This window comes from Vombatus ursinus, unplaced genomic scaffold, assembly GCF_900497805.2.
Source record: "Vombatus ursinus unplaced genomic scaffold, bare-nosed wombat genome assembly UNPS02014804.1, whole genome shotgun sequence".
NCBI classification, from domain to species: Eukaryota; Metazoa; Chordata; class Mammalia; order Diprotodontia; family Vombatidae; genus Vombatus; species Vombatus ursinus.
This window is the reverse complement of record NW_020954582.1, coordinates 3591233-3602433: the sequence shown is the minus strand read 5'-3', so window position 1 is coordinate 3602433 and position 11201 is coordinate 3591233. Positions and strand designations below refer to the sequence as shown.

The following is an 11201-nucleotide window of genomic DNA, read 5'->3' as shown; positions in this document are numbered from 1 at the left end:
CCTCAGACACATAACACTTCCTAGCTGTGTGACTCTGGGCAAGTCACTTAAACCCAATTGCCTCACAAAAAAAAAAAAAGTGCTTTGTAGACACCAAAATTTTGGCTTATTAACAGTCACACACACACACAACATACAAAGAGTATAGGTGGTAGTTCTAGTTACGTTACTTCTATTTAAACAGACAAGTCAGTTAAGCACCTTGGGCCTCAGTTTTCCTCATCTATAAAATGAGGAGGTTAGATCAGGTACCCAACTCCAGATCTCTCATTTTATGGGGGAGGAAGTCACTGAACCCAGTGTTTAGATCACAGGACCCTGGTTTCGGAGCTAGAAGGTACTGAGAAGTCATCTGGCCCAACCCACCCATCCAGCAGATGGAAATATTGAGGCCTAAAGAGATTGAGTGAGTGCCCCATGGTCACGTAGGTAAGAGTGAGTGACAGAACCAGGAGGTTCCTTGACTACCCAGCCCCTGTCCTTTCTCCTCTGCCACTGTATTGATCTCAGAATCACAAGGGCCTCCACTGAGCCCTGCTCCTTCCTCATGATGACTTCCCACTATAGGCCAGCTGACAGCTGGGCATCCAGCTTTTCCCGGGGGACCTCGAGGGAGAAGGAGCCCCCGACTTCATGTTGTAGCCCATTTGTCTTTTGAGCAACAATCGATAGGAGCTTTTTTGTGACATCATTTCTAAATTCGCCACTTTCTTCTCACATTTAACCCAAAGTTGCACACTCAATCCATTTCACTGTGAATTTTCTCCTTCTATTTTTTGTCAAGGAAAAGCCAGGATGGCTGAAAGCAACAATTTTCCCCACTTCTTTCCTGCCCCACCATTACATGAAGAATGTCAGATCAGAAGAAAAGTTTCTATTTGAATGAATATCTGGAAACAAGTCCTTAAAGATGACATTTATTTCTAGACATATTTTCCCACATAAGCTATTAAAACTCTAATGTCTAAGAGAAATAAAAGCACAGTTACAACTTTCCATTTCACTCTTGTTCCACATGGCTGGATATGTGAGAGATCTGCGGTTTCATCAGCTCTGGGAAACTTCCAGTGTGAGAACTCCCTCTGCCAATAAAGACTGCAACCCATCTATGACTTAACAGATAAGTCTTCAAGAGTTGCCCAAGGCTCAGAAAGGTTAAAGTACTTGCCCATGGTCACATAGCTATTCTGAACCAGGTGGGGTTTGAACCCATATCTTTTTGTCTCCAAGGCCAATCTCCCTATAATAACATGTTAAAAACTCTAATGTACAGCTGAATATCAAAAGTCAGATACTGAGATTTGATACATGAAAAACCGTATCAACGAGCAAATGGTCTGGAGCTAATTCTATGACCAAGTAACGATGGACATATACAAACAAGAAAACTCATCCCAGATCCTAGACTTGCCCACCACACGAGGGCCATGCTTCACAGTGACATCCATAGGATTTGTGATTTGAGGTCAAGGCAGAATCTGTGCAGAGCAAACCATCCTCTGGTAGATTTCTCTCTGAATAAGTGATGACATAATTCACAATGGCAGCCCCACCAGGAAGCATGGCCTTCTAGGACAGCTTGGTCCTGCAACCTTTGGATAATCTCCTCGAATTCATCTGGTGCCTGCTTAAATCATGCCACCTCCTTTCTCGCACAATCCACGAGAGCCATTGCCACCTTAATTCTACCCGCTAAGAAGCAGTAAATCTCTATTTGCGTTAGGGCAGGTAGTCTATAAATCCCAGGATATGCTCTCAGAGCAGGGCTGGTAATTTTTGTCCATACCCTCACCTCCAGCCCCTGCATGAGAACTCTCCCTGGTGGGACTGATACCTTTTTCAAGGAGTTTGCCTTGGAAGACGCAAAGGTTTTCCCCGCCGCAGTGCTGCTGATAAATCTTGATCTCGTCTTTGTAATTTATGTCATCATGATTCAGGTGTACCCTCTTCCCCCAGTAGATCATGGTGATGAAGGCATTACTGTGCCAAGGAGATTTGTGATATCTTCTGGAATCCTGGAACGAATCAAGAAAGTGCCCGTTAATTAACCAACAAGATAGCAATAGCCCAACGTCCTTGGTGGCAGAGCCAAGAAAAGTTACTCTTTAATACACAATAAAATGAAGCAAAACCCACTTTTTTAGAAAAGCGATCTCTGTCTTTTTAAGCAAGATGAACTCCTTTGAACAGCCACATCAATCAATGACCCCTTGTGGGGCATACTGTAATGGGCTCCTCCAGTATAGTGGTGGGCCAGCTGTCCACTGACACCCTTTCCAACTTTCAAATGCAGTGACTCTATGATCTGGGGAAGTCAGGAGAGGCCTTGGGAAGGAGGCATCTGATCCAGAGCCTTGACTTGACCCAAGGGTTGTAAAGGATGGAGATGAGAAGAGAGACCATTCTCATTTCAGGCATGGGGGCCCATCTGTGTGAAGGCACTGAGGTGGGAAATGGGATATCATATACAGGTAACACTCTGTGAACTGTAAATTGTGAGATGCCAACTTCAAAAGATTGTGAGAATGATAAAGCGGGTCATGGCAGAGGGGCATCACTCAGGGGCCAATCCCGGAGGCATTGGTGGGTGTGAACAGGCTGCCAAATACGACACATAAGCAAAGAGGAAACATCTCCGAATAGGACTGTGAGAAGCTACGGGGGTCACATGACAAGAGGTCAGTATGATGGACAGCCCATCCCCATGCTCCCCTGGTAGCGCCATACCACAAGGAGGGAAGGAAACGCGCATTTATTAAGCACTGACTGACTCTACGTTAACTGTGGGGCACAGATGTACAAGATACAAGGAGGGTAGTTTCTGCCTTCAAGAAGCTCATTTGCTGGTGTGTGAAAATGGCACATCAGGGAGAGCTGGGCAAGGTGGGGACTGAAGAAAAAACGCTGCACAATTCACGGTCATTCTCTACCTTTATCCTGCCTAGACCTCTCCAGGCACTGACCTCTCCCCTCTGTTAGAACAGGAGCTCCTGGTGAGGGATCCTTCCACTGATGACATCTGCACCCACAGGGCCTGGCCTCCAGTAGACGCTTCAGAAATATTCATGTGATTGATTTCAAGACAAAATGGAGGCCCCGGCTCTCTGGGTGGACCACCTGTGATGAACTCATGGGAAGATGGGGACCGCCAACGTCCCCCAGGATGGGCGGCCATGGGTAGCATGGGATCTGCATTGTTTTAGGAGACTTCTAAACTGATGAGATCACAGGCCCGCCACAGCACTTCAGTGTCAGAGGAGAATTACTTCATCCATCCACAAAGAATTTCACAGTGGTGTGCCCAGGGACCAGCAGCCATGAGAGAGGGGACAAGGGAATAAGCGCTCATTAAGCACCTTCCATCTGCCAGGCACTGGTCTAAGGGCTTTTACAAACATTATCTCATCTGATCCTCCATCCGGGGCTCAGCAGACTCAGACGAGGGGCCCAAAGACACTTTCCTAAGCGTGGTCCCGCCTACTTCAGTTTTCATTGGTTCATTCATTCATATTAAAAGTGTGTGTTTGAATCCTGACCCTGTGAAGAGTCACAGGGGTGTGTGTGTGTGTCAGTGGGGGAGAGAAGGGACGGGGATGAAGAGAGGCAGTAAAACATGCCAGCTCCTAAATACGCAGACACAGCTGCGCAGAGCAGTAAGGACTAACCCGCTTTATTTTAACAAATTGAAGAAAAAAAAAAAAAACAATGGGCAGAATTGGCTTCCAGCACACCCCAGGCTGCAAACACACTGAATGTTTTTTGGGACGCGGCCCTTGTGCGTCGCTGATGCCATGGGGGCGTTGCCTCCAGAGATCCCACAAAACTTCAGCAACCTTTGAAAAGGGGAAGAATCCACAGGGTCTCCAATGGAAAATCTTCCAACCCCAATCCCAGCTTTCCATCTCTGAGGATTCTTTCTTTAGAACTCTGCACCTCTCTAAGACAAAGTCAAGGAAAAATCAACAGGACCTGAAACTCAGCACACACGAGGGCTGAAAACTGTCACCAGGAATACAGTCCAGAGCCTAAAACGTAATGAAACTGGCCTGACTGGAGACTCACACAGAGCCTGAACAGAGGACTGATCAACAGCACCAGCACATGTCATCAGAGTAAATTACGAGACAGGACAGATTATGCCTCTCCTCAAACACAGAGAACTCCTGAAAACAAGCATCTCTACTGCTGGCAAAGGCCTCATCCAGTGTTCTGGCCGTCCATCACCTTTGTTGGGTGTTTTTGTGTGCGAGCGTAGGAAGACGGGGGGGGGGCCAGGCAGGGGCACCCATGCAAACAATCAGCATTGCATTGGCCTAATGAAAGTCTAGTCTAAAACTGCTAGAAGAACATTGGCATCTAGAGACCGCCAGTGTAAGCTGTTCATTTACAGATGAGGAAACTGAGGACAGGGAGATTAAGTAAGTCTGGCCCATGGTCAAAGAGGTAGTGAGTCCTCTAGCACCAAGTCCACCATTTTTTCTGATGCAACATTTCATCTCCTATTAAAACTGATACTCAATAAACTCCATTGACTGTGTGTTGGGCAGTGGGCTAAGTGCAAGGCAAAAACATGGTTCTTGCCCTCAAGAAGCTCACAGTGCAAGGAGGGAGACCACGTGCAAACAAGATACACACAGCATGAATTGGATGGGATCGCAAATGAAGGTAACTCAGCAGTACGAGTGGGAGGAAGCAGGGAGCTGCGAGTCGAGACAACGTGGGGAAATTGACCTCGCATAGACCATGACTTGTCCATCCCTTTTTTAGGAAAATAATTCTCTACCTTTTGGACCCAAGTAGCATGAACAGTCCCATCTGGCAGCCCTGTAAGTCCTTGAAAAGAGCCACCTCCTCCTTCTGACTGCAGAGCCAGACACTGGACAATTGAGAAAATGCACCATCGCGGGATTTTGGAGTTGGAAGGAACCCTAGAGAACCTGTCGGGCCTCCCTCTCATTCTCTGAGGGGGAAACTAAAGTGAAAACGACACACACACTCAGACCGCTTAGATCGCTGCAGCAGAGCTGGGACAAAAAGCCACCTCCACAGTCCTCTGGCCCCATGTGATATTCTTTCCACCATGCCACAGAGAGGCACAAAATCCCGGGGAATGTCTGTAACACTTGCTTCAGGCAGGAACAATGACCAAAACACAGTCAAAGTCTGGTTGGCTCCCTCATTCACTTGCAGTAAATGAGATGCCAATTGGCATGACAGCTCTACCAACAGGATGATAATAACGAAACAAGACAAATTTAAAACCGAACCTTTTAGGGTCACTCCTGAAATCAGACCCGGTCTGAGCGGCCCCAGATCTTGGACGGAAGGGTCCTGAGCCTTGGGCTATAACCAGCTGCTGAGGAGAAACACAAAGGCTCCACAGAAGAAGCTTTCTCTAGCTCAACATACTTAGCGATGCTTTAAAGTTCAGTTCTTACATGTGTGCCATATCTGGGCCACCTAATCCAAAGTTCCTAAAGATATTCTATATGTCACAGCACAGGGTAAAGCAAAGAGATTATTGGACTTGAAGTCAGAAACCGTTGGGTTTAAATTTCACCTCTGACATAGGGAAGTTCCTTAATAACACTGACCCCATTTCCTTTTCTGTAAAATAAGAATAATAATATCTTTTTCACATACCTTATAGGGTTGTTGTAATGATCAAGTCAAATAACATACATAAAATGTCTTGAAAACTCCAAAGCACCAAATAACAGTTGGTTGTAGTTGTAGAGGAGGTGAGGAGACAGAGTGAGGAAGGAGAAAAAGGAAGAGAAGGAGGAAAGGGAAAAGAAGGCAAAGGAGGAAGAAGAGAATAGAAGAAAAAAGAGGAGGAAAGGGGAGGAAAAGAAGGATGAGGAGGAAGAGGAGGAAAAGAAGGATGAGGAAGAAGAGAAGGGGAAGAAAAAAGAAGAGGAGGAGGAGGAAAAGAGAAAATATGGAGGATGAGGATGAGGAAGTGAAGGGGAGGAAAAGAAGGATGAGGAGGAAGAGAAAGGGAAAGAAAAGGATGAGAGGATGAGGAAGAGGAGAGAAAAAAGAAAGAAAAAAGAGAAGGAGGGAGAAGAGAAGAAGCAGGAAAAAGATGGGAAGAAAAAGGAGGAAGCCATTACTCAACTCTGTGCTTAAGGCATTATGTCTAATCAACTGAAACACTACGAAAACACTGGGATTTTCTTCTCTCGTTTTCTTTCAGTGGAATCTCAGCAGCAATTTCTGTTTATTTTAGTAAGTAAAGTTATAGCTCTTATTCTCACTCTTTTTGAATTTAACATACAATTAAATTGAGAGAGAAGGTCATTTTGCTTCCTACAGACTGTGCCTATTAGAAGTTTACCTGGATCTTAAATTCATTCCCGCCGCAGTATTTTAATGGACTAAGTCTAACAAAATGTAATTAATGCCTACTGAGAACAGAAGAAGAGACTCTTCATGATAAGGGTCATACTTGGCTTTGCCTCATTAAAAACAAACTTCCATGTTTGACTCAAAGGCAGCAGAAACTTCTGACGCCTTACTAAAGTACGAGTCAATCAAACGAGTGGTTAATTTGGAAGCGGGGCTGGGTTACTGAGTTACCTTTGTGATGATTTTGATCACAATTCTCTTCCTGAACACACTGAATTGGCGATGCAAGTGGACCGCCCACAGCCTGCATTTCCGTTGCACTGGAGTCAGCACTTACATTTAGAAAATTTATTCCATGCCTTTGCACTGGTCACTGTGCATATCATTACCCCAATTTTCTCCCTGTGCCCTTGAAAAATATAGCTCTACACCCTGGAAAGCTGCAAACAAACTGGTTCAGTAATTACCCTGTGAGGCTCCGGGATGTCTGGGGCTGTGGTTGGTCGAACTCGTCTTCTCCATGCCTGGATGCGACTTCTGTGGATCATCTTTTCATTTCTTGGGGACGGTGGTGGAGGCACGGGCACCAAATACTCATTAATGATGGGCAGATGATATGGAGCCACTCCGTGGGAGTGCTCTGAAGGGTTCCTGTACCTTTCACCCTGGAATCACATATCCTGACATTAGAAGTCACTTCATAAAGGAGAAAAAAGCCACCCGGATTGAACCAGCTCACACAAATCAGCATGTTCAATATTTAGAAATCATTCTGATATTCTGGTCTGGAGTCCTGGGCCAAAGTTTTAGGCACCATCATTGACCCTTACTTTCTACGTGACCTTGAAGAAGTCCATCTCTCTGAATCTCAGATGTGTCCAATGTCAAATGAGCAAACAGTGCTCACACACCTGTACCTCCCAGGCCCAGAACACAGGTCACTGGGATTCTGTGTGCTCCCATTGTAGCCATCATGCATTAGAATTCCTGAACCCCGTCATCTCTCCTTGTCAATATAAATGAAAGCACAGGAGAAAATCCGGGGTCCATACTTTCTTGGCAACTCGGCAATCCAGAACTTCTTCTTGGGACACAGAGATGGGGAGCAGTCCAACTGAGTGCATTTAATAGGGGTGAAAATTAAGATTTCTGATTCCCAACTCATATACATGGCCCTGCGGCCAATGCTTAACCCACCTGTGTCCACATTTCACTGTTCAGCCACTCCCCAAGTGCAGATGCCTACCTCCGCTAGCCAATCCAGAAGGAAGTATTGATCACTACTGTACTAGAGCTCATGGGGGCCTGTTCCCTTAAGGGTCAAACTCCTGGTTTTGGCATTCCAAGCCCTCCATAACCTGGTTCCAGCCTATCTTACCAGCCTCATTATACAAACAAAACCCTTCCCCACACCCTTAAGCCCAGCCAAAATAGCTTCTTGCTACTTCTCAGCCCTAACATTCTATCTCTTATCTCCATGATTTTGCATAAGCTGTGCCTAATACCCACAATTCCTGCCCTAAGAATCCCTACTTTCCTTCAAAGTTCAGTTTGAATGATTCCCCCCCCACCACATGGAGCCTTGCCTGATCCCCTCAGCTGTCGGCACCTTTATTCCCTTTAGAATTTACCTTGTATTTATTTTGAATATGGAAAGGCAACCTGAGAGAGACTGTCTGATGCCAGATTTAAACCCAGGTCTTCTAGATTCTAGGCCTGGTGCTCTTCACTGCCCCACCAGCTGGCCAGGCTCACTGAGCTCATGAGTGTCTGAGGCAGGATTTCAACCCCAGTCTTCCTGACTCCAAGCCTGGCCATCTATTAAACATCAAGTTACTATATAAATGGAAATTATTATGAACAGTGCCCCATACAGTAAGTGCTTAATAAATGCTTGCTGGGGGACTGACTGGGACAATGCAAGCCAATGACCAATGCTTCCATATCACTGTACATCAGCTCATCTGGACACTTGGCTGCCTGGCTTCTGCCCATAAAGAGAGAAGAGCAATAGTCTGACATTAATTAAGATCCTAACAAAATTCCTCCTGTCAGCTGTGGTCATTTGTTTGGATTTAGCAGCCCCTAGATGTAACTGAATCTCCAACAGTGCGCATCTCCTTGAAGGGACCCAAACCCATCCAATCCCTCCAATCCAAGGTAACAAGCACTTATTTGTAACTTAGCCCACCCAAAGGCTGTCATCATCGTGCATCCGTCCTTCACAACAGAACACCGTCACTAACCAAGGAGCTCGTTATTCTTTCCTGTTTGGAAAACTTTACTTCATGGTTCTCTGACCTCCTCTTAAAATTATCAAAACATTGTTATCACATCTACGAAAATATGTGATCCATACCTAAACCGTAACTTCAGAGGTGACAAGATCAAAGGGCTGGGGGTGATTCACTGCGTGCTCGGCCAATAGGAAAATCCTTAGCCTTCTTCACTGTTGACCTTTCTTAGACGTCAAGCCCCAAGCAATTTCATACATCGATGGGAAACAAGATGGCATGCGAAGTGCATCTATTTCAGGCTTTTCATTTCCTTGCTTTTGTGAATCTCCCTTACTCTGGAGTTGTCCCTCCCCGATGCTGAGCCCAGTAAAGGGGACTTTTGTCTGTAGAACTAGAGAGCGGGTGGTCACAGGAAATTGCAGCAAATACTGCTCAACTCCAGGTCAAGGAGAGGGACACCAGCGGTCATGGTGGAGGCAGCTTGTGCCTTGCTAGGCTGGACATGAGTCTGCTCCTCCTGCTCTGTGAGGGCTGCCTGCAGCTACCAGAGGTCAGAGGGTCCTGTCAGAGCCAGGACAGTAGGGAATGAGATCAACCACCATCATCTGGCTGGGGAAGGGGGAATGGTTCTGTCTTCTCCTGAACCCATCCAGGGCCCAAGTGCAACCACCACCCCCCCAGCCATGAACCCCAGGTCCAGAATTCCTCTAGAGTTTACTAAAGGCTGGTCCTGCTGGATATCTAAGTCAAACACATCTTCTTGTTTACACATCTCTGCTGTTTTCAAGCTGCCACATGCACACGGGGAATGAACAGACACAGACTGGCCACATCTTGATCTCTTGGGTCCAGATCAATGCACCCGCCGGGTCTCCCCAGATTTTAATACGCATGGTATGCTAATAATTATGTAATGTTTAACTTGTCAGCTCTAAGAGTAAAAACAACTACAAGACATTATCCCAATACGTTCTTCTGTTTCTATGGAGAGTCAACTCATTCCACTGAGGTGACATGTCTAGGGAACCCCGAGCATAGCCAATACAAAAAGGAGACAGTGCCTAAGCTGGGTTGTGTGGGGGCTCACAGCTGACCCTGTTCTGAATGAATCCACACATCTACATGTCCCACCAAGTCAACAGAGAAAGAGGAGAGAGAAAGAGAGAGAGACAGAGAGACAGAGAGAGACAGAGACAGAGATACAGAGAGAGACAGACAGAGACACAGAGACAGAGACAGAGAGACAAGAGAGAGACAGAGACACAGACACAGACAGAGAGACAGAGACAGAGAGAGACAGAGAGTGACAGAGACAGTCAGAGAGAGAGACAGAGAGAGAGAGATAGAGAGAGACAAAAGAGAGACAGAGACACAGAGACAGAGAGAGACAGAGTCAGAGACAGAGAGAGACAGAGTCAGAGACAGAGAGAGACAGAGACAGAGAGAGACAGAGAGAGATGCAGAGGAAGAGACAGATAGAGAGTCAGAGACAGAGTCAGAGAGAGAGAGAGACAGAGAGAAAGAGGCCTGTGCACTCTGAAGACCAGAGAAGGGCTCAGCACACCCCCGGCACTTCTGCCAGGCAGGGAATGGGCAAATTGCCAAGATGGAAGTGATGCTCCATACTCAAATGAGCTGAGTTAAATGAGATCAGAACGGTGGAGATCAATGCCTCCAGTGGTTAAAAATTTAACATTTGGAAACAGCAGAAATCTCTTGATTGAGAGATTCTTTTTTATTTTTGGTTTAGTCTTTCGAATGCCTCTCTCCCTATTTGGACTTCACTTTTCTCTCTGTCTCTCTCTGTCTCTCTGTGTGTCTCTCTCTGTCTTTTTCTCTCCTCTCTCTCTGTCTCTCTGTCTTTTTCTCATCAGTTCCCATGGGGTCAGTTATCAACTATCATCTCTGTGCAGATGATTCTCAAATCTCCTTCTCCAGCCCTCGTCTTTCCTCTGAGCTGGTCCTTGCACCTCAACTGCCTGCTGGGCATCTCCTCCTGGATTTTATAGAAGCATCTCAAACATTTATCCAAAAGAAAGCTCATTACCTTTCCCCCAAACCTATCTCTCCTCCTAGTTCCCCCAGGTGTGTCAGGGGCCCCATTGTTCTTCCAGTCATCCAGGAGGGAAACACAGGCCTGTCATAACTCTTTACTGGCTCTCCTCCCCTCTATTCCATGGGAGGCCAGATTCCATCCCCCATCCCCACATCCCCACACCCTTATCAGCTCCTTTTTATGGATTACTCACCTCCATTACAATGTAAGCTCTTTGGGGGCAAGAACTAACTTTTTTCTTGCTTCTTAGCACAATGCCAGGTATAGAGTTAGTGCCTAATAAATGCTTGTTGGCTTGACTCCGAATCCTTTACATCCATCCTCTTTTGTCCCTTCACATCACAAAGACCTTAATACAGGTCCTCATTATCTCTAACCTGTTTGTTGTTCAATCGTGTCCAACTATTTGTGACCCCATTTGGGTTTTCCTTGGTAAGAACACTGGAGTGGTTTGCTATCTCCTACTCCAGCGGATTAAGGGAAACAGAGGTTAAGTGACTTGCCCAGGGTGATACAGACAGTGTCTGAGGCCAGATTTGAACTCAGGGCTTCTGGAG

General features: G+C 46.1%; 1 protein-coding gene across 1 annotated transcript in view; it reads right to left on the bottom strand.

The window, feature by feature from the left end:
• ERICH3 (glutamate rich 3) overlaps positions 1-11201 on the bottom strand; it is a 124949-nt gene that overhangs the window by 52564 nt on the left and 61184 nt on the right. The window contains exons 7-8 of the mRNA XM_027874004.1: positions 6819-7016; positions 1835-2015 (exon numbers count right to left, since the gene is read on the bottom strand). Of these exons, the coding sequence (XP_027729805.1) occupies positions 1835-2015; positions 6819-7016 (379 nt within the window). The remainder of the gene's footprint in view (positions 1-1834; positions 2016-6818; positions 7017-11201) is intronic.